Genomic DNA, 24,453 nt, shown 5'->3' with positions numbered 1-24,453 from the left:
AAGGAAGTTTTCTGCCCCATCCTCAGAACTTTGTATTTCATAGGTGAGTAATTTTCTAATGTTACGGAAATGATAAAGTTCATCTGGATAAGTGAGGACTAGTGATTCCTGTTGCTACCTCAGTGGTGCTGCCATCTGTTCAGCTCCTTGCCTATTTGGTGGGATAATTTAACCAGTCTGTTCTTAGAGCACACATTAGTTTTAGTCATATGAGAGATAAAATACTATGGAAAGAAATTGAAATTTTGTTTGCAATAAGACTTTTTTTTGTTTTTTTAAAACCAAGACATGTTTTACAAATTTTTACCTCTTCTATATAAATGCATGTATTGTTTTACCTGGTAATCAGGTTTTTTGCACTGTGTTTTAATGGTGGTCTAATTTCTTAAGGTATGTAATTTGTACAAATTTCCTATAATTAGATGAAGGTTTTTTCCCCTAATGGGGGAGCTGAGGCACAGAGGCTGAGGTCCCAGTTTCTCATAACTGGATGCCTTCTTGCATTTGGTGGTGCCTCTGACATTTGGTGATTGACACTTAGTGAACTATGTGAGATGATGGACGAAGTTTGTGTTGCATCCTAAAGCTCAGAAATTCCTGGGATTCCCATACCCACAATACTAACTGAAACTGTTTTCCCTACCCAAGGTTCAAATATTGTAATATTTTTTCCAGTGCCCTCGATATTCAAGAGCTTTTAACAATGCTAGTGTGAATCTATTGAGTTCTTTATATCCTGCAAAAGAATACCCAGACTCCGTCACGTAGCAGCTGTCTTTCACATCTGTTTTGTGTGTTTAAACAGATATAATACTAGCAACATTCTGCAATTTCCCTGATGGATTATTTAAAGAACCTACCATCCTTTTTGCTTTGCTATTAAATTATAGGGTATTAACAACTGGCTTTCTCTTTCAAAAAAGGGTTTTTTTCACTTTCAGAAATCCTGTCTTCTGCATCAACTCTTCTCTCCCATTCCCGAGTTACTCTCAAAGCTTTGTACTGGTGCTAAATCCAAGTTTCTAATTGAGATTCTAAGCAGGAAAAATCGCATCATTTGCTTTTGTTCTCCCATGAAAGCCCATATTAATGGAGACTGCCTTATATAAAGCAATCCCCTTTCACCTTTGAAAACAAGGAAGAGTTCCTGTCTGAAACAAGTACTGTGGCATTTCAGTGTTTCCAAAAAGCCTGACTGAGCTTTATCCGGAGCCTTGACTGTCCTTATCAGCACAATGCACAACCAGCACCAGTTCTGGTGTGATGAAATACATGGTACAGTCAGAAGGAGCTCCATCTCCGAGCCGTTTCCCAGGGCTGGGAGAAGAAGAGCCTTTGGTCTTTGCTCAGAGCCTGGCAGAGAGCTGGTGCTTGACCTCAAGGCTGCTGCAAGAAAACAGCTGTGCCATGGGCTGGTGTATGCTTTGCAGTCAGCTGCTGTCTTACCTATCCCTTCCAGTCCCACATGTGCCAGAGGTGGGGGATCCTATCCAAAGCTCACCAGATTGACAGTGTTTTAAAGTTTCCTACTCGTACCCTTCCCCTGAATAGCTGGATTTGGATCACAGTTAAGATTTCTGTAGAAGAGAAAGGGCTGATGCTAGAGCTTGTGGCATGGGATATCTCTTATCGCAGTCTGTCGCACCTAAGTAAAATGTGTGACGGTAGTTCTGCTGTAGGAGAAAAATAAGGTTTAGGTGTGATTAGTCGAGCTCTGACTAACCTTGACTTACTACCATTCTTTTCAAGCAAACATTTAGGGTCTTGTCAAACACAAAAGAAAGAAAAGACTTCCCCCACACACACACTTCTGCAGGTATTAGCTGATCAGTGTTAAAATCCTCATGCTAACATGTTACATTGGTAACACCTGATGAGGCTGAACTCAGCCATGTAACATGCAAGGGTATTATGACCGACTTTCTCCATTGTATGCTTTTAATATGGGCTACATAACACGCGCTAGCTAATATATGTTAAAATATGCATTTTCACCTAGGGGGGTCTGCACTGTGGAGACAAAAATTTGTGTCCACAGTGGTTCCCCAGCCTCTCCTTCTGCCAAGATGAGAGCCAAGAATATCACAACTATTTTACTGACAGCTGGGCTTTCTTTTTCAAAATGAGTTGGCTTGGTTTTGTTGATTTGGTTTTGTTTTTCTTAACTAAGTTTTTCCCATGAATATGAGGATATGGTCTTAAAATGAAGGGGGAACATTGGAGAAAATTTTGATTAAAAAAATAATACTTTGATTCCCAGAAGTTATCCTCAGGTTCATAAAGCTTCAGGAGAAAACATTATTAGAGACCAGTCTGCTGTCTTGACGACAGAGGGGCAGAGTGGCCTAGGCTGCTGCTGTTCACTTCTGTTTATGATTTTTGTCATTGAGGTATGATACTTTCTTCTTTTTTAGCAAATAAATAAGTGCAGCTTAAAACATCTGTCATCACTGGGGTACTAATGCACTTTGTAGATGAAATCTGGCAAAGAGCAGCCTGTAAGATTAGCAGTCTTATTTTCTTACCACTTTGAATTTAGCTGTTACACATTGGTTGTCTTTCATTAACCCCTGTTTAACCCAAATGACAGATATTTGAGAGAAATTAGTATTTGTTGCAAATTCAGTATCCTCATACCTCTTGTTGAAGAAACAGGGAATAAGAAGTAAGGGTTGGAGGGGCAGAAGAAAAAAACATCCTCATAATCTTCAAGAGGGAAAAAAAGGACAACAAATGGTAGAGGAGAGAAAAAATGTAATTGTTGGTAGTGCTAGGCAGGGTGTGATGTTTTTATGGCTGAGTTTAGGACAAGTCAGGACAGGAAAAGCTTTCAGTACGGTGTTTACATTTGAGTAAAATGGTTGGAAAAGATTCAGTGGGTGCTCTCTGGGTCACCCAAACACTTCCCCAAGGGAATGAGAAGAAGGAAAATAAAATTCTATTCGGTACAAGAATGTTTAGTTTTGCTTGAAATCTGTCTCCTTTGTTAGGAAACTGGAATGCCTGCCCTTACGTATGTAGTTTACTGAGTAAAGCAGTTATAAAATTGCAGCTCAGTCAGGGTCAAACAGTGGCCTGTCAGAACAGTGCTAAAGCAACTTCAGTCCCTTAATAAGACTGACTGAGAAAAATCTTTAGACTTTATGCTACATTTATTTGTGAAAGCAAGCAAAAAAAGGCCCTATTAGAAGAAGCAGTTTTGACACCATAGTGTGCTAGGGTAATAACCAAGAGTACATCTGAATTCTGTGTAGATGCTCCTGTAATTCAACTAACATGATCTCTGAGGGGCTCAGAAGTGTGGGGGAAAAACATTTAGGATTCAGAGAATGTAGTCTCACTCATCCTTTTGTTGCTATGTGAGAGCTGTCTCCAAAAGCTTCCCCTTTAGTGATGATAACTGGAAATGTCCACAGGGAAAGCAATAGTTCCTAGTTTCTCAGGACCAAGGCCAGAAATCGATTTTTAACTTAAACTTGAGGCTTTGAATTGCACATAGAAAGAAATCCTACTTTATGGAAACCCAGGGATTTTGACTTAGTATCTCTAATACTATTAATGTTTCTGACTTGTAATAGGAATGTTCTTTTCCTAAAGCAGCTCAGCTTTCTTCCCTGTGCTTGCTGCAGCTACACCGCTCCCACAGCAGACACCAAACTGCTGCAGAGTAATGCCTGCTACACTCTGGAACATGAAAATGGGTGGCACTTTAATTTCATACATTGGGATCACATACTAGGGCAGTTTGGCCACTTGACCATAAGAAGGCTCCATTTTGGCCACTTGACCGTAAGAAGGCTCCATCAATTGAGGATGGGGCATAGGACAGATGCACGTGCCTGCAAGGCTATTTTTTTTTTTTTTTTTGCTTGTGGTTTCAGTCTCTCACAAGAGCTACTTGTGCTCTGTACAAACTGAAGAAAAATTACTTGTGCCACAGAAATTTCCATGTGATCAAAGGTAGAGGCTATTAAATAAGCGTGCAGTCTCTAACAGGGGTAATGCCTTGCCAAAATTTGTGATTACACCAGAAGTTCTGTTTGGGGGATTTTTCTCATTCTGTCCTTGTATTTGGCAATGTTGTGCATTACAGTGCACAGAGAGCACGGTACAGGTGTGTAGGTGTGATGCTTATCCCATGTCCCGCATTTGTGTTTGTGTGTAGGCACACAAGATCAGGAAGTTGATTCTCTGGTTGAGATGCTGGGTAAACTCAACCTCAGCATAATAATTAAGAGCCCAAGAAATTGTTAGCAGCCTGGGTAGTCTCCCCTGTAGAAACTTGTAGCAATATTTCAGTGATGAAAAACCTGGGAATAGTCCATGACTCTGTAGGTATGACGTGGAATATATTGATCAATTAATGAGGAGGACTTCATAAATCTCATCTTATTCCAGTTGCTTGTCTGAATTCTGACCTAGTTCAAGCGTGATGTTGTTTTTCCTCCCTGAGGATGGCTGTCATTTTACTAGATTGATTATTCTGCTGCACTTTTTTTGCAGTGTACAGCTGAATTCAGTTGTGCTGTATCAAAACTGAATTCAGTTGTGCTGTATCAAGCCATTGGGCATACAACAGAGTAAGAACTGAAAAACTTGCATTTAAATAGTTATTTGCCAAAACTGGTATTTGATTTCATTAGTAATAATGTTACATCAAGATCTTGGTTGATTATTTTAAAAACTCAGAGGAAATTTAAGAACACTGTAATAAATTTGAAGCCATCCTCTAATGTTTTCTTATATTTTATATTAAAAATCAGTCAGAAAAAACCCAAAGGAGGCATAAGCTATCAATCAGCAGTGGCCTGCTGGGAGGTTAGAAAGCAGAGGGAGCAATTAAGCCTTTGGACTGCAATCCTTCACTGCCATGGAAGTTTCTTATCAGTATCTGGAGATTTACAGTCCAGCATTCCAACGAGTGTGTGCCCTTGTGCCTCGGGGGCTATCGCTGCAGAGAGCAAGATGGGGAGGCTGTAACGCTGCCTGCATCTGCCCCGGGCAACCACGGCTGCCAGGGCCAGGCATGGTGGCCAGTCTGGCACCCCAGCTGCCACTGGCAGGCTTGAAGTCTTGAGCGAAGGATGAGTTTGGAATTTGGAAACAGTGATAGTGAGCTAGATAAAGCTTTGGTGAACGTGTCTGTCATGTTAAAGAGGGGGGGACTTTACTTGAACCCTTTGTATTGGCTCAGCCTGTCCGTTTCCCAGGAAAGACAAGACCCTTGATTAGAAGTCCTTTCATTCATCAAATTTAACGGCTTTAGAGGATGGGTCAGCTTGACCTAAACTTTGTGCACAGAAATGTTTAACTTATAGTTAAACACTAAAGTAGAGTTTGGTAATTTTGTAGTTTGGACAACAATTCCCCCTTTTCTGACTTATTTCAGTCTAAACCCAGTTCGTTTTCTTTACCTTTAGGTGGACCTTGAGTGACTGAAGTCATACATATTTTTGTTACTGGTTGGTATTGCATACCCAGTGAGGTGTGGTAGTACCTTGGAGGCAGGTAACTTTGGGATGGAGCATTAGTATTACAATGAGATTATCTCATCCAAGGGAAGCAATTTTGCCAAAATTGTTGGCCCAGCAGCAGGCATCTTCTCATCTTATCAGCTGTGTGGTACCATCAAGTTCCCAATCCTGCAGGGAGTACAACAGAGCCTATCAGTATGTGCTAAGATGGCAAGGGTGTGTCATGCTTAAGGAGCTGTGGTAAAGAAGGTTTCATGCATGTCAACCATCCTGGAAGCGATAACTGTATTTTACCCTAAAAATGTGTCCTGGTTTCAGCTGGGTTAGAGTTAATTTTCTTCTTAGTAGCTGGTGCAGTGCTGTGTTTTGGGTTTGGTGTGAGGACAATGTTGATAACGCACTGATGGCTTTAGTTGTTGCTGGGTGATGTTTGTACTAAGTCAAGGAGGGGCTGGAGGGCAGGGGAAACTGGGAGGGGACACAGCCAGGACGGCTGACCTGAACTAGCCAAGGGGATATTCCATTCCGTATGACGTCATACTCAGCACATAAACTGGGGGAAGAAGAAGGAGGGGGAGACATTCAGCATTATGGTGTTTGTCTTCCCAAGTAACCATTATGCGTGATGAACCCCTGCTTTTCTGGCGATGGCTGAACACATGCCTGCCCATGGGAAGTCGTGAATTAACTCCTTGCTTTGGTTTGCTTGCATGCACAGCTTTTGCTTTACCTATTAAACTGTCTTTACCTCAACCCACAAGTTTTCTCACTTTCACTTTTCCAATTCTCTCTCCCCTCCCACTGTGGGGGCAGTGAGTGAGTGGCCATGTGGGGCTTGGTTGCCGGCTGGGGTTAAACCACCACAAAAAGCTTTCTGTAATACTATGCTTCCATTAGGTCCCAGTTTTCTCTAATTGCCCCCAAAGTAATTTTCCCTCAATGTCTTCGAAATAAAATGTTTTCCCCTCTACTTCTCACATGGGCATGTTTTTCTAGATTTCCATAAATCTAGACAAAGGCAGTTCTTAGTTTATCACATTCCTTGAGCCCAGCTTCTGCAAGGACAAAGAAACTGCTTCCCTCTCTTGCTGAGCTGGGGACTTTGCAGCCCAGCTCCAAGAGCTGCCGTGTATGTCCCTTTTGCTCATGTGTGCTCTGTGTGCTCTAACAATCACTGCAATCCCTCAGTATTTGCTGTAACATGCTGTCATCCTCATGCCACAATGTGTTTGTAGAAAATAATCAATACTTTAATGAATATTATCTTTAGGTCACCAAAGGGCTGGTTTAAGTTCTTTGTGCGTGTTCCCAGTTTAGTTCTTTTAACCATATCTTACTAATAAGTCAGTAATCCATTTCAGCACAAGGCTCCTGTTATCAGACCCAACACACGTCATTATCTGGATGCAAGTCCAGTGGAAACAAACGGGGTGAAAGGAAAACAGCAGTGGGTTTAAAAGGGAGTGCAACAGAACAGAAAAAAAGAGATGTAAACATAATTTTAATATCCAAATTTGAGCAATCCCATAACTTTACTGATATTTTACTCCCTGAGTAAATATGGCATTTTATGACATTTTTCCTGTTCTGATGCATTGCAGGCGGTGAATAATATTCAGTGCTTATTCAATTTCAAAAAGAATAATTCAATTCTAAGGCTGTGCTGCTATGAGCAACATGCTTGAATAATCTCTGTGAGTTACAGTGTTAATAGTCAGCCCTTGCACTGTGTTCTTATGGTATGTATGACATTTGTATTTCTGTCCTGTGTGCCAGGCAGTAAGAATCTTGTTTGCTCAGCCTTTTAAGGACAAGATAGAAAACTGTCAATGTAAAAATTACTACGGTTGACTGTAATATATATATGTAAAGGTTAATCTGTGAAATTTGCAGTCTGTATTAAAATAAACAAAGGGCAGATTATAAAAGCCAAAATCAAGTTTCAAACCAATTTATACAGAACAGTCAAGAGTACTACAGTGTTAGACACTTGCTGAAGACAAGTATTTTATTGTTCATATTAATAAATTCAAGGAACCTTTAGTGCAGTTTACTTTATCCAAATCTTCTACATAGGCATTTGTATTCATGAATCACCATGTCCACTGTAATGAATAAAAATTACATGTAAAATTCAGTTCTAAAGGATGTAGTTTACAGACAGATGAGGTACTTATTCTCAGCTATATTTGCCACCTAAGTCACTCAAATATTTTACCTAAAATAAAAATGCTAAGTCTTTGAGGAAAAAAAAAAATTAGTCATCAAGCCATTTTAATCCTTTCAATATTAATCAACTCCTGTTTCTGAATCGATATTTCTGGTCATGCCACAAGAAGAATAAGTGTGTGGGGGTTGGGGGGTGTGGGGTGTGGGTGTGCAGCACACAAGGTCAAATAAGCTGCAGAACGCTGTGCTTCTTTTTGCAGCAGATGGGTAATGTTACATGGATTTTAATTATTGAAATTACTCCTGACTTTGAGGAAATACTTCCCCTCAATAATGACAGGATTGACCACATGGTAACGTTTGAGTTTTGTGGCACAGATGTGTTTATTTAAATGTGCCACGTCTTTGTCCTTCAAGAAGAGAAGGAGAATTACTGAAGTTTAGCTTTCTTGCTCCTCCTTTTGTAGCAACCTTTTACACTGTATTGATGTTTTTCAAGGGGAACTGGAACTAGTCTGTTGCTATTGGGAGGGCAGTGGGTGCAGATTCACAAAGAGCTTTTAAAACACCTCTGCAACTGTTCTAATCTGCAAGAATAATTTTGTTGAGGGAAGCTCTGTTATGAGCATGGGCTTACAAAGCTCCCTTGATGCTGAGCTCTTGCAGCTCCTCTACAGCACAATAGAGGATGCAGCAGCAGCAGAGGACTACTTGAAATAGATTTGTACCTTTGTATCCTTTAGCTATGTACTTACACTACTTTTTAAAAAGTATTAATGGTTTCTTATTTGCTTCTTTCAATGTATTTCTCCTCTCCCAATCCACTGTGAGGAATCAGGTACAAGAACGAATACAGAGTGTTAATTGGGGTCTCCTATTCTTTTTTTCCCCCAATATCTAGTTACCGTTGTCGTCATTGCCCATCTCAGTGACTTTCTGCTGTATGTCATGCAGGGACGTTTAACAACTTTACTTTGTGGCAGGAACTACATTTCTCATATGCTCTTCTGTTTGTAGAGGAGAGGTGGCTGAAGATGGGTACAGTGGGTAAATGGAAGACTCCCACAGAGAACAACAGATGCTTTTATTTTCCTTTTTTTTGTGGGTAGGAGAAGAAATACTGTTTTCTTCCTGCAATGTGAAATTCAGATTAGACATTCAGAAGAGATTGCTGGCAAAGGTAAAAGCGAAGTCAGGAACCATGTTTCTGGGAAGGGTGGTGGGTTCTGTCATTGAAAGTATTTAAGAGATGCTACAGATACTGGGAATGAAGAGTTGTAGTTATTCCTATCCTGGGAAAGATGAATGGACTAGATGCTGTCCGAGGTCCCCTTTGAGATCCATTTTCCTATGATTTTTATGATCTTTTGTGAGCTGAGGATCAGGATTAATCACATGTCTGATTAATTTGAACTCAGCCCCCTACTAATTTAGCCGTGCTGTCCCAGGGACCAGATTTATTAGTACTGCTGCCCAGCCCTGGGTCTGTGCATCAACACACTCTGCTTCCTGAGCCCTGACACAGTGATGCAGCACAGCAGGAGAAGTGTCTAGCTAGTATTTATAAAACCAAAGATTGGCTTGGCATGCAAACTGCAAAAAGCAGAGCTTGGATAGTATTGTAATGCAGTGCAGGTTGGGGAGGCTGAGCTGAGAGCCCTGGCCTGGCACGTGCATCCCTCGACAGTGTGGCTTGATTACTGGTGTAAGGAGTGTAAGGAAGGTAGGATTGAGCTAGCAGCCAGCTGTAATTAAAATAGCTCCCAGTCCTAAGGAAGGGAGGCAGTTGCCATGGGAAATGGAAAACTTACAAGGAGCTAGCTCTGTGCCTGAAACGTGGGAGAATGGGGTCACTGCCTGGCACACTCAGAGGTGGGTTACCACAGGGACCTCTGAAACTATCCTGACAGCAAAAATTAGAGTAAGACAGCAGAAAGCAATGCAAAAGCAAGCAGTCAGTAAACAGGGACATATTTTCCCACGCCAACCAAACACAATGGGTCTTAAAATAGTCATACTCACCCCCCCCCCCCCCCCCCCCCCCCCCCTTATTTAGGTGTTTTTGTGTCTTTTCTCTTTCCTTCTTTCCATCCTCAGGATTTTTTACTGCTCCCTGCTCCTTAACACTTCAGTACATACAATGAAATCCTAGTCCTACTGGAGGCTACATATAAACTTCACAGTTTACTTTGGTGGGGCTGAGTTTCCACATCTGGAACATGGAATAGATCATCAGTTGCTGCTGAGCAGCAAGCATATCCAAACTAGAAATGGCGTGTTTTCCAATTCCGTGCCTCCTGCTAATGCCAGTGTCTGTGTGTCCACCCTGTCAGCAGTGTCAGGGAGTAAATACGATTAAAACTAACTGTTTGTTTGTTTTCTGGGGTGCCTTGCTGCCCTGATCTGGCTGGTGATGTGAAAGGCAGCACTGGCCCAAGGGAGGTTCAGGACATGGGAACAGCAGCTGTGGGACTGCTGAGCTTAAACCGATCACAGCCCCACACCCTGCTAGCACAACTTCTCTGTTGTGGGTTAGCTGGTGCCCCTGGGGTCTGGAAGGAAATTTGGCACTTTGCACCTGACAGATGGCCTCTCAAAGAGATGTGTGTAACTGGCAGATGCCTCTCCCAAATGATCAGTTAGGCTTTCAAACCAGCTCTTAGTTTCTTGATGAGCTTGAAAAGGCCTGTGTGGCTCCTCCATCAAAAAGCCTGCCTTAAGGCATTGTCACACTGCCTTGGCTTCTTAAATTGTGGGTAGAAAGCAACAACCTTCATAACAAAGGTTGTAATTGAGGAGGAAAGAAATTTCTGTTCAGTCCAAAATGCCCCAGGATGCCCCCCTCTTTTTTTTTTTTTTTTTTCCTAAGATAATTTGACAAGAGCGATTTGGGTTTGGTGTCTTTACAATAGCACCCGGTCAGCCGTGGGATAATCGGTGGTGTAGAATGGGCAACAGCCCTGCTCCAGAGAGTGCGATCTCCGGTGTTTCTTACTCAGGCACTATTCAGTGCAGCAGGAATAGTGAGGATACTGCGACGTAATTCAGCTAAAGTGTGACATTAGGAGGCAGTGCCCTGTCCACCCTGGCTGCACGCTCCCACCCTGTGCTTTTCACTGCGACCAGAGTGCAGGGCTCCCCGGGGAGAGCAACCTGCTCTGCAGCAATGGGGCTGGGCAGGTGGCAGCAGTGACAAGGCATGGAGGAGGCTGAAGGCTCTGGAGCGCAAGCCTTGTGAGGAGCAGCTGAGGGAACCGGGGTTGCTTAGCCTGAAGAAAAGGAGGCTGAGGGGAGACCTTATCACTTTCTATAACTGTTACCAAAAGATCTGTCAAATGAACTTTCTAAGGCTTGTTTTAAATTTAGAAAGCAGGCATTCTTTATTACGGTGCCAGGAGCACTGGGGATATCTCCACCTAAGGTGCTCACCCTGTCTTTGAATCCACGCCCTTTGTATTCTGCATACTCATACATATGCATTACATTTCCCTGAAATCTCACACATATTTGATTATTTCCTGGAATTCATTTGCATTAGTCCCTTCTTTTGCATATACGTGGTTTCATCTTATTTGAGTTGGAGGGCTGCTTTTGCAACTACTGAGATGTTGATTTCTAAATACTTCATGACCTGGCCACCTTAGTCCTTTTACAATGTTTTCCTGTCAGACTTGCTATGTCTCCATGAGATTCAGTCAGATCTTTTCTTTTGTGCTAGATGTTCCTTTCAAGTTAGATCATAAATCTTATCTATACAAGATCTTCTTGATTACAATCTAATAATTATACTAAGGTTATACATTAAACTTCTGGCATCACAACTACTTAAAAGGAGTTTGTAGTGAGGTGGATATTGGTCTCTTCTCCCAGGTAACAAGCAATAGGAAAAGAGGAAATGATCCCATGTTGCACCAAGGGAGGTTTAGATTGGATATTAGGAAAAATTTCTTCGCTGAAAGGGCGGTCAAGCGTTGGAACAGGCTGCCCAGGGAAGTGGCTGAGTCTTCATCCCTGGAGGTGTCTAAAAGACATGTAGATATGGTGCTTTGGGACATGGTTTAGTGGTGGACTTGGCAGTGTTAGGTTTATGGTTGGACTCTATGATCTTAAGGGTATTTTCCAACCTAAATGATTCTACAATTCTGTAAGTGGGAGTGGGACTGGCCTTTGGCCTATGGCTGGCTCCTAGGTGGACTTGTTTTTGTCCATTGGTACCTGGAGAAATTTGAAACCCAGTATAGGCATGAATGGGCTGTGGGAAGACTCCATGGAGAGTGCTGCATTTGTAAGATGTCATTACCAGCCTGCTCCAAGGCATAGATGTGTCATCATCTCTCTTCTACCCAGCCAGTGTGGTATTTAGAAATAAATTCTTCCACTTAGAAAATTTTAATGCCACTAGAGCTGCAGGAGAGAGTTGAGTAGCAGAGTTTTACGTTTAAACAAAATGACCACCACAATGTCCTTCTTATGGCAAAACATTTTCCAGCCAATTGATATTTTTCTATTTGCAGTGATCATATGTTAATGTATGGCGTCATTCTGCAGATACTGAGAAAGATCGTAACTGAACTGTGCTATAACCCTGGAGTCTCAATTTCCTATCATGCTATTTTAATACAGTTTAGTTTGGTAAAGTTTTCCTTCCTTTGATGGGATTAGTTAGGAGTATTATAGCAGTGTTTGTTGCAGGGTGCTGGTATTAATTATAATTTAAATATTAATATATACAACACATTAATACTAATTAATTAATTGCTATAAATGCAGCCAAATCAAACCATTATTTTTCAGATGAATATGTATGATTCGAGATTTGTAGTTTATTTCATTTTATGAAGTCATTATAATATTATGTGACCAGATATTCAGCAGTTAAATTAAATACTTAAACCACCAGAACATTCCTTAATTCAGTCTTTTTATATATGAAAGTCAATAAAATAGATACTTCATAAGGATTTATATGTAGCAGGATTTACAATGTTAAATATTATGGGTTTAAAACTCTGTGATTACTACATAAATGGGGCATTTAATTGCCCTTGATAGAAATTCACCTTACTCCTTTAGAGTTAGCGATTCCAATTAAATGTGTTGAGCATTTCAGAGGATTAAATTATTAGATGTATTGTAAATGCTTTAATTAAAAGCCGTTGCTGGTGAAGAAACTTGAAACATACATTATCTTGATCTGGCTTCTATTCAATATGCTATAGCTAACAAATATATGGCTTTTTTTGTCCTTGGCTTTCATAGTGCTGTCATTTTGTGAGTAAATCCATGGAAGGGAAAGATTATAGTTGCTTATGCTGTTCTACAGATGTATTTGTAAAAATATCTTGTGCACAATAGCACGTCTGCTTTTTTTTCTGGTTTTGAGACAGTGAATGATATATCAAAAGCTAAAGAATGTCAGAATCGTACATAATTTCAAAAGTCAGTAGTTTCTGGGTTTAGATAATAGAAGCTGTATTCATGCTCTGAAGGTAGTATGCCAATACGGCTGCTTAGATCAGATACAATACCATGAACTCTAATAATGCTACTGAATGATGCATTTTGATGGATGAGATCAGATAAATTCAGATTAAAAAGGAGGATGCAGACCTCTAACAATGAGGAAAGAGAGTATTTGACTATTTATTTTGGGATATAGAGGTATCTGTGTATTGAAAGGCAAGCAAAAATGGTTCTGCAAGACATGCTCCATCCCTGCTCAGCTAGGCATTTACATCTATGAATCAGGATGATCGGGCTGCAAATTCTGCTAAAGGGTCAGAAGAGGTCACACTAGGTCATCCACAAAATCCCATTATGGTTTTAAATATATCTGGAAGCATGGAAAATGTCATTCTTTCACTTCAAGGTGAGTATTCCTGCATATGAGAAAGGGAAACTTTAAGGTTAGCCTAGAGGACCTTCTTTGGAGACCTAAAACAAGTTGGTGGTAAATAAAAATAGTCCTTGCTCTTCTATTCTCCCTTTCGTCCTCTCTTCTCTCAACTTCCCTTATCCCTTCAGGATGAAAAATCAGGACCTGCCAGGGCAAGCTGGGTATCTCTGCAGACCACCTGATTCTCCCTGGCTGCCTCCTCCCTGATGTGACAAATCTCTTTCTGGGTCTTTAATTTGTACTATTTTCCTCTCTGGATTCTTCCATCAGTAGAAAGGAGAGGAGGGGTGGCTTTCCAGTGGTGTCCTGCTACATCGTGCCGGTGAGAAGAATTCTCTGTATGATGCAGAATGAGATTTTCCACTGTTTATGTGTACCCATAAATCACATTAGAGGCTTCTAAAGGGGAGATATAATTGGGCTTTAAAGTTTCTAAGGGTATATCTGTATATTCTAAAAGTAATGAATCAAAGGTACTTTGGGGTTGGGTTATTCTTTCCTCATTAATTTCTCATGGATTTATTTATATTTGCATGTTGCCAAGTAGATACAAACAATGCACTTAAAGAGAAGCAAAAATAATTTCCAAGTGGGGTTAATTTTGTGAAGGAATGATCCTGAAGGAAGTCCCAAACCTGATTTTGGCCAAAATTGTGCTGGTAGTGCTTCCTCATGTGAAGTTAGCATGTTTGTAATTAAATTTGAACCCCAGTTAAATTGTATTTTCTATGATATGCCTATTATTGTTCTTCGTAAAAAATACACCTTTTATTTTCCTCTGCAGAGTAAAGTAAACATGACGTACAAATTTACAGGGAGACTTGTCAACAAATACATGAGATCCTGGATGTTATTCTGAGCATAAACTTTCTATTACATTCAATTTACTGTTACTGCAAAACCTGTCATTGGATCAAATGGGATTTCATACTGCATCAACTATAATACAATGCCATTAAATTGGAAATATATAAATTTTCAATTGTTCTCTTACAAGTTATGAAAATTAGAAAGTTATGCACAACATCATGCTATGACTTGCATATTCCAACAGATAAGTACTGATTTAGAGTAGTTTGGTGTGTATAATTAATTTCTGATTATAAGGCTGCTTTACAGTGTGAAAAATAGTATGTGTCACTGCAGTAAGGACCTGAAATCTTTTCATGAAAATTCGTATGACAAAAACTGTAGGGAAAAAGCCCAAACACTAGTTCCCTAATTTTTGTTGGAATAAAACCCAGTAGACAAAAAACAGAAATAAAAATGTCCTTTATGCACTCCAAGATGGGGGAGGACCAAAATAGTTAATGGAGCTGCACTCACTTTAAAAAGAAGGCTTCAAAACACCACCAGTTTCCGAGAAGTTCCATTTATGGGTCCACAGTTCAGGAAATCAAAAGCCAGTAGAGCTCACTTCTTGCCTCAGAGATGAGAACACTCAGCTTAAGGTCACTACCCCTTGCCCAGTTTGCTTTCCTTCGGTATATTTGTAGGAGACAAAAATGTAACAGGTATCTTTCTTGGGCAACACTGGGGGTGTTCTGACATAAAAATGACCCTGGAGGAATCATATATTTCTTCATAGTTCTTTCTCATAATTTTCAACATTAGACATTTCCATTCTTTCATTTTAAAGTACCTTCTCACTTGCAATTATTTGATATCACACAATGCATTACAATGTATCAACACAATTAATACAGTGTGCTATGTATGTAGCATATGGACTACAGCATTTTAAAAGTCTATGCTGAATCAAAAATTAATAATATATTCATATATATTGCATTTAATTTTGGGAAGAAGTATAAAAGTTTATTATTTAATATTTGTATTCCAGTGATGCTCAGAGACCTGCCAGGATTGAAGTGATGGCTGTACTGCAGAGATGTGGTCCTTGCCCCTGTAAAATCTAGAGATGTCTTTCACCATTCATATATGGCAAGTCTGAAAAATATATCTAAGTACCAGTGAATAGGTGACCTGAACAGACTTGATCTCAGCCGATCCTTTGGTTTTTAAGTTCTCGTGGTCTGTTCCGTTATGTGTAGGTTCATTAGACGTGCTATGTGACTGACATCTTCCACAATTAGAGCTCATGTATAATGAGATGCAATGCTGAAGGACTTTGTTGTTTCCTATAGTTTCACAGAAAGGCTTTTTCCTTCTTCTTTGGCACCGAACCATTAAAACCATTGCACCATGTTCAGCTGGTGACAAGGGCTGAAAATAATTTACAGCCATTAAAGCATTGCTCGTGTATCATTAGCTCCACCTCTTGGATTAATTTGGTTTTTACAGATCCAGTAAGTTCATAGGGGGATCCTCTCTGGAAACGTAAGAAGTCCTGAGGCAGTGCCATAGTAAAATCGTCTGGCTCGATTGCTCTATCCTGGGGATTTAATGTTCACTGCTTGATAACCAGTAAAGTTTAATTACGAATTCTTTTACTAACAGTTTGGGTTACATTGGCCTCTAGTGGCTCGTATAGATAACTGCCCTGATGGCAGACTCCTTTTGCCTTGTGCTTTTAAATCCTCTCATGCATTTTTCATGCAAGTCCAAGTCACCTCACAAGAGGACTGATGCAATGGCCAAATAAAAAGTTTGTATGTTACTGCCACTGTGTCAGTACAGCTAAGGTCTATCCTCTCTAACTCTATATATTCTACTGAAGAAATACATATTTAAAATAGTTCAGAATAACAATAGAGAGTTGTGAGGAGTTACTGCATTTAATTAGATCATTTGGTGGAAACAACTAATATCCTTACTGACAATAACAAAGAATAAACTCAGCATGAATATTTTTAATAGGCTGAAGACTAGTTTGCTTCCACAAAATGCATAGAAATCTCCTATGAAGGACAACAGAACAGCCCTCCAGCAGGTCCTGTGGCTACTCACTCGTAAACCTTGATAACACCGGGCTTTTGCCCTGTAACGTGGAAGCCCTGCCTCTCGTAGGAAGCCGTGACAGCACCAGAGCGCTTTGCAGCTGGATGTTTGCCAGCACAATGCAGATGTTTGCAAACAGGAGGAGGGATCTGGGAGCATGGAGGATGATGCCGGGGTGTTTTCAGTGACCAAACACATGCTTTATGTTACTTTGAGAAGGTGATACTGTATTCTGTGATGTGCTGGGTTTGTTTTGCCCATGTGGCAGAGCAGTAGGATTGCTTCCAGCGGAGGCCTTGGCCCCGGTTGGGGGAAGCACGGCAGGCAGCCCTGCGGCGGCCTGGCAGACGGGATGCTGCGGCTGGTGCATTTTCCCTTTTCATGTAGTTTCTTCCTTGACCAAATGCCATGAGTAATAACAAATAGAGGTAGCTCTGCAGAGAGCGTTTCTCTGTGTGTAAGAAGGGGAGGAGAGCTATATATGTTTCTGATTATACCTCCAGGATGATACAGGAGAAGGAGAAGTTGAGAATGGTGAAGGAATGTGGTTTCTCTCTTCTTAAGGAAATGGTGGTGCATTCAAGCAAGATGACAGCTCATGTTTTCTGCTGCTGTTTGCAATAACAGAAAAGACAAAGGAGTGCTCTGATCTTACAGAGTTAATTTTTGAGGCTTTTTCAAAGCAGCATGCCTTGTACTGTATCAGGGAAATAATATATCAGGATTCTGTAAAAATTTTTGCTCAGGTCCTCCATCTCTGGCCACCTTTTTTTGTTCCTTTTTATGCCTTTTTGGGAGAGGCCTTCCTTTCAATCTGCAGTGTTGAACAGCAGAGCCAGTTTGGGCCATGAGCTGACCCTTGGCAGCCGCCTGTCCTGCGTGGTGATGGTGGTGGTGGCGGTGGTGGCGGTGAGCTCACCCCAGCGAGGTGCAGGCTGAGCCGCTGGGAACGGCCGGCTGCTGCCATGGCAGGAGCCAAGCAGGCAGAGCTGCTCTGCACAGCCTCGTGCTCCCGGGGCTCCTGTCAGTGTTGGATGGATGTCAGCCAGTTGCTATTCATTCCCTGGGCCAATCATCTTCCAAACACCAGGAGAGTTGCAGAGCGGCTTAATTATACTTGACACAGCGGAGTCGTGTGTTTGGTGCTGTCCACACGCTGCCTCAGACTTGCACGTATACCCGCAGCCAGCCAGTGTAAATCACTGCCACAGCTGAGAACGTGCTGGCAGAAACAAAATGTATAAAGGCAGCCCTGAGGTATAAAATGCCTTCACTTCATGAAATCATCTGCAGTACTAGTCTTACAGTTCACTCAGAGGTTTATTAGGCAGTGACGGATGCAGGAATATTTGCAGTTACTTTTATCTAGTGCTCTGTGACTCTTCTGCCACCGGGGATCTTTTCAGTTGCCTTCAGTTAAGAAATTTGGTGGTTTCTTCATTTCTTCTTAATTAGCTGTTAGGGGGAGGGTGATGGGTTTTATTTTTCTTGAAGAAAAAGGCTTCATTTTAAAAAGTGCTTTTGTAACTCTTGCATCAACTTTTTTTTCCACATGCTTTGCAATGTTATTTTCCAGGGGCTTATAATTGTTTATTTAACCTAGGTGCTAAGCAAAGTTCTTTTTACCCTCAAATCACAACATGGGGTTTTATCCTTTACATATCAGAAGGTGAATTGTACAGATTGATGTGTTTAGAGCTCCCTGACTACAGTTTCTGCTGTAATGATTTCTTAAACATTTGACTTTTTTTCAGGTAGGTGTGAGGCCAGTGGCTGCCCTCCCTCCACACTGGAATCTTTTACAGAAACCCTTCACTGCTGCTCAGGTGTGCTCTTTTTGACACCCCAGCAGCAAGGGGGCTCTGCCCCATCATTAAGGTTGCAGTAGTGCTTCTCTCCAGCACCTGCTGTGGCAATGCTCAGATTTCTCTGGCAGGCAAGGAGAAGATGTGACCCAATATGCCTGTTCCTATTAGTCAGGAAAATGTGGGCTTCTCTTCAAAGCTGAGGGGGAGGGGGCTCCTACCCACCATGTCATTGTACTCTTCCAGCCGTGTGTTAACTCCATCTTCCCATAGCACAATTTACATCAGGGTTATGCCAGCAGAGTCCTCACAGAATAACCTGACCCTTGATGTCAAACTCATTCAGAGCTGGAATGTGATGGAAACAATTTTTGGTGAAACTGATCCCTCGCGAGCTCTCTCATAAGGCTGCCTGGGAGCTGTATTCACTAATGGGAAAAATAAAGTGGTGACCTTGTGTGTTCTCAGGACTCCTGGGTGTAATCCTGCTCAGCACAGCAATGCATTTGTCAGGTTTTTGAGGAGTGCCTTACAGCCATCTGCCTGGCAGGTCCCCCCCACCTACCTGTGTGCCTCCCTAATGCCTGCAGATACCAGCCTGTGAGTGCGTCTTGCTCAGTAACAGATGCCTTTACAGAACAGATGCTGTTACTCATTGCTTTTCTGTATAAAAGTGGAGAGCATCCTTCAGTGGAAAGCAGGTGGTAATTTTATTTAAATCAAGTTGTACCGTAGAACAATAAAATTAATGAGATGATAAAGCTTTGCCAGGTTTTCCAATTCAATAAGCATCTAATTTTGAAACTGTTTTAATCAAGCTTCCTTATCAGATGTTCTCATTTCTGCATTGCCAACACACACCTGAAATTACTGCTTGGCCTCACTTTAAAAAAGGTGATGCTGTCTTGATTTTCACTGTTAAATTGTTTTTATTTGACAATTTTTTCTTTAGTCTTTTCTAAGGGCAGTGTTCATTAAAGTGGCTGTGCATGAATGGTAATGTACTTGCCTTTTCTTTCATCAGAATAATGAAATGGTGGAACTACAGAGGATACGAATGAAAGATGAAATCAGAGAATACAAATTTCGAGAGGCGAGACTTCTACAGGACTACACTGAGCTTGAAGAAGAAAACATTACTTTACAGAAACTGGTGTCCACACTGAAGCAGAATCAAGTAAGCAACGAAAGATTCAAGCCATTATGCTGAATAATGACACCTTTTCCTCTAGTATCCCATAATGTGATCCCGCAGAGCACTTTGATAGAAGTTTCTTTGTACATTTTTTTCGGTTGTTTTTTTGCTGAATGCTTGCTCTGAAACAGTGTAATAACTTTTTTGATGTATGTGGAGGCTCTTACCACAGCTTTAGTGAAATCCTGGTGGAATATTTCACTGCAGAACTTTGTAAAAGCAGACGAATCATTAAAATAGATAGAATAGCATCTTTTTGCTTCCTGCTTTTCCTGTCCTCGCTACCTGCAGACTCAACTCAGTGCCCAGTGGCAGAGTTCAGCCCTCTCTTTCCTCTTGGTTGGTTTCCTGCATGTCCTTTCCTCTTCTGAAGCAGAGAAAAGAGGAAATAATCTTCTCCCTGTTCTCCGGGGTTTTTTTCCTGCTCCTCAGGTTTTCGTGTACTGGTGCTACTCTCTTCTCAGCCATGCTAACCCACAAGTTTAGCAAGATTCAAAAATAGGTGATATCAGGTGTTCCTAGTTTTTCCTTTGTTTTCCTCATTACAGCAATTTGCAGCTGACGGCAAACCAACCCACAGCAATTCTCACTGCAGTGCAGAATGCACCCCAAGGAGCCCCCATAAACAAGAGGCCCTTTTCATCCAGATGTGAGAAGTCATGGAGTCTGTTCTCTCCCCTTAGAAAAAGCGCAGCTCCCTTTGCTGTGCGACACACATACCGCTGAGGAAGCAATCCAGAACACAGTTGTCCTTTAAATAGAACAAAAGAGATTTCTTTGCACGTCAGATGAGTTAACGTACCATGATCAATATTTAAGTATCTGAGTTGGATGATGTAACACTTTTTGCCTTTTAGACACTGTCCAGATCAGCGTATTGTTGCACTTCCAAACACCATTTCCTTAGCTGCCAGCAGATAGTAACAGCACTGCGTTGCAGCCCCTGCTTTACGTCCTAACCTACTGCCTGGTTCAGTTAGGGTTTCTATCAAATAGCCAGGACTGTCGCTGTTTCTAACGGCAGCCTGGTAACAAATCTGCCTTATTCCTGCAGGAATATGCAGTGCCATTTCAGCTATCTTTTACTATTTTAGGATTCTAGCACAAATGTAATTGAAACATTTAAAATGATGGAGCTGTGTGACAGGGAATATGCAGGTAATAGAAGCGGCTATGTTGTTTCCTTATTTACAAAGATACCTAGACTTTCACACTCCTGAAATTGAATTTATAGCGGATCATCTTTGTATCAGTTATTTACCAAGCCAGCAAATTCCCCCTTTGAGGCACGGATTTTTTTCCTCACCAACCTCATAGGAGACATTTTCACACTATCAGTAAATTAAAGACCCTTTATGGACTGTCCTAGTTTCCTCCAGCAGAAAAATCTCTTTGCAAGTGTTTATATTTGTCATAATGTTTCATTCTTAGTGAAACCAAACAGCAGCAGTCTATGGAGAGGAAAAGCATTGCTATATTTTGAATGGCTTTAATAATCAGTCATTTTTCATCACATATCTATGCACTTAGGATTCCTAAAATAACTTTGATATACAAGATAAAATCTCAAGAGCATTTTATACTTTAATGCTCTAATTTTCAAAACTATATATTACAAGTCGTAGTTCTAAACTGTCACTGCCTGGGGTTTTTTTTGGGTTTTTTTGCAACTTTTGTAATTAAGAATCTGTGTGATGGTAACCAGGTAGATAATATAGACCTTTGATTCTCATATGGATTTAAAATTGTAAAATGGTTGGGGGGTTTATTTTTTTTATTTTTCATGTCCTTAAGTTGCAAACATAGCTACTTGATTGGATTACATAATTTTTCAGGTGGACCTGTCCCTCCAGTCAGAAAAGATACAAAGTTCCTAAAAGTAGATTTGAAAATCTCATGAGTTTTCCTTTTCTACTTAAGAATTCCCAGTATGAATTTGGAACTTGCTTTGTTTTTGATATGTTTCCGTTTTATGGGTTTGAAGATTAGTGCTTTGGTTTTTAAGTTTGCCTTTCCAAAGGTTTGAGTACGAGACTTTTGACAGGTTGATAAATATTCTACTCCAATAGGAATGGTGGCTATTTCTATTTTCACAAGAACCTTATTATAGTTTATTTAAATATCTATACATATATAAAATAAAAAAATATTCTGGACAATGCCTTAAAATTGCAGATAGTGATGCATTTGAATTATAAAGGCCTCAGCTGCAAAAAGTATTTTTATGGAAGCATGAAAATTCAGTATTTCTTTTTCACTGAGCTATTGAATTATTTCACCTGATACATGACGAGGTATATGAGTAACATGATTAGAATTAAATTAAAAAAAAATCAAAGGGTGATCATTTTTACTAGGAGAATTGGTCAAGCATGGTCATGAACATCAATTGCTGTGGGATTTTCCAGCAGTGAAAAGGAAGATGAGGAGGGCCAGCAAGGCAAAGCATTCTGCAGTGGGGATCTACTGCACCATCTAGATATTGCTGAGTAACTGGTTTTGAGCTAGACTGGGTTTTCCTAGGCTTTACTTCTTGTTGGGAACAATAGAGAGGACTGTGTAAACATGGCAGGTGTCTTTAAAGCAGAGAAGAAGCTAACGTTTTCCTCAGCCCACAGTGCCTGTAAATACTTTGATAAAACACTGCACCTCGGTCTGAGGCAGAGAGCCTGCCCTCTGAGAAGGAGCAAGTCCCTCCAAGCCTGGTGAGGCTGCACCAGGTCGCTGGGACACACTTCAGGGAGCGCTGTTGGAGCAACAAGTTGCCGTGTGCTCCAAAACAGCATAGGGATGTGTGTTCATCGTGCAGATCAAGGACTGTGTGGCTGAATGAGCTGTTTACTGCATTTTCTGGTAGTTTAAAAATCTCTTAACATGGAGCATCATAGAGTTTAAACTCATTGTATGAATAGTTTGCTGTTTAATTTTTAAAATTAAATGCTGCTTGGATAATGGAGAGCCTTGTGTGACAGAGAAGAGAGTTGAGGCTCTTCTATCATTTCTGTATCTTCCATCCGTATTTTTGAAAACTACTCAGAAACCGATCCTTGAGAATCTGTGCCTGAGTGACTTTACATCTGGCAAGAATTTGGATAGGAAGTCATCTTTAGAATACTTGCAATTAATAAATCAGACAATATTAACATAAGATCTGTACGTACCAACGTTGCTTATGGCAATTCATAACAAATCTATGGTTACCAGGATATCTGCTACTAAACACCCCTCTTTCCATGAAATACATAAATACATTGTTTGTCCTTGTAAGTTACTCAGAAAAAGGTTCTGTATTTCTTGACTCTTACATGCTGAAAAAGTGAGCAATGGAGTATTTAACAGAGCAAGCTCCACTTGCATTTTCTTTGCAGTCAGTTCTTTGCAGCTGCAGGCAGTGCCTGGTATTTCAAACTGTAGTTTCTGTAACACCTATTTCAATAAGGCTGATAAATGGCAGGTTTTCATGACTCAAGTTTTAGTATTATGAATGTTCTTTGTCTTGTCTAATTCAGGTTGAATATGAAGGCTTAAAGCATGAGATTAAACGATTTGAGGAGGAGACAGTGTTGCTTAATAGTCAGCTAGAAGATGCCATCCGGCTGAAGGAGATTGCTGAGCATCAGCTGGAGGAAGCCCTGGAAACTTTAAAAAATGAAAGAGAGCAAAAGAACAATCTGAGGAAGGAACTCTCGCAGTATATCAACCTCAATGATAGTATGTATAATAACCATATTAATATATCAGTAGATGGATTGAAGTTTGCAGAGGATGGGGGTGAGCCCAATAATGACGACAAAATGAACGGACATATCCATGGGCCTCTTGTGAAACTCAACAGTGACTACCGAACTCCCACAGGTAGGAAAGGAGAATCTCTGCACCCCGTCTCTGACCTCTTCAGTGAGCTCAATATATCAGAAATACAGAAACTGAAGCAGCAACTCATGCAGGTAAGAGCTGAATTTGATGTCCTGAAGTGTCTAGATGTAGATCCTATGATCCAGTAGACCCTAGTGCCAGCTTTTGCAATGATTTCCCTCAGTGACGTTCTTGACCATGTATGTTCTGTTCTCAGACTTCTGCTTTGGTTTCTTCATATCCAGGTTTTGCTAGAAATATCCCTAGTAAACAGCACGTCTGCAAAAAGTCAGTGTGATCTGAGCAGATGTTTAGTGCAAAGAGGAGAAAAGGACCTAGTTGCTGTGGTTGCAGATGGTTAGATTCTTTTTTTTGCTGCTTTGATAATGGGAAATGTCCCTGAAATTGCAAGTAGAATAAAGTACTCTTCAGTTTGATCAAAATCTGGAAAAAAAAACAAAACCCTGTTAAAATACATACAGATTTGATCCTTCTGCCTTGCAAGTCGGAGGGAGTTTTTGCCGTTAAGTTTGAACAAGATTTGGCATACCATCAAGAGAAAACAAAAGGAGAGGAGTGCTCCTCTTAATAACCGTGCACTGGGAGAGCATGTGGTGTGTGAGATGTCACAGAGTGCCCTTGTCCACACTGGCAGTCCTGGCGGATGCGCAGGCTGCAGGGGGTGCCTTGGGGACCGTACAGCGAGCGTTTGTTCTCTATTCATCCAAGCCCAGCCCAGGCACAACCAGAATAGGAGTCTGGGATGCCAGCCAGATAAAAAGTCAAGCTGCCAGCCCCGATGCTGACATCATCTTAGAAGGGGTACAGTGCCACACAGAGAAAGGGTCCCGCTGCCCAAGCTGTTGAGCATCAGCTCTGCCACAAGAGCTTTGAAAGCTTTCGGCACCATCAATGAAACAGCCAGCATTTTCTAGCTGCAGGCTTCCAAAAAGTGCCTCTTCTAAAGAAAGTAAAGGTGAATCCTTTACTGCTTAAAACCTAAAAGGTGATTTGGAAGGTAAAACTCAATTTTCAGTGCTTGCTAAAGTAAAATAAATCCCTGCATGGTCTGTCCTATATTTGCTGAAGAGTTAATTGTTTTATTTACTTCATTGCCAAGCTCACCATGGGAAGTTTTGATCTGAGCTGTGACATGGC

The 24,453-nt window shown here is 40.9% G+C and overlaps 1 protein-coding gene across 5 annotated transcripts in view; it reads left to right on the top strand.

Moving 5' to 3' along the window:
• Positions 1-24,453, top strand: part of BICD1 (BICD cargo adaptor 1) — a 190,936-nt gene that overhangs the window by 115,672 nt on the left and 50,811 nt on the right. For all 5 annotated transcript variants that reach the window (XM_027793027.2, XM_055807813.1, XM_027793024.2 and 2 more), the window contains exons 3-4: positions 19,270-19,422; positions 22,950-23,387. In XM_027793027.2, the coding sequence (XP_027648828.2) occupies positions 19,270-19,422; positions 22,950-23,387 (591 nt within the window). The remainder of the gene's footprint in view (positions 1-19,269; positions 19,423-22,949; positions 23,388-24,453) is intronic.

Source organism: Falco peregrinus, chromosome 6, assembly GCF_023634155.1.
Source record: "Falco peregrinus isolate bFalPer1 chromosome 6, bFalPer1.pri, whole genome shotgun sequence".
Taxonomy (NCBI): domain Eukaryota; kingdom Metazoa; phylum Chordata; class Aves; order Falconiformes; family Falconidae; genus Falco; species Falco peregrinus.
The sequence above is the reverse complement of the archived record's forward strand: the minus strand, read 5'-3'. Positions and strand labels throughout refer to the sequence as shown.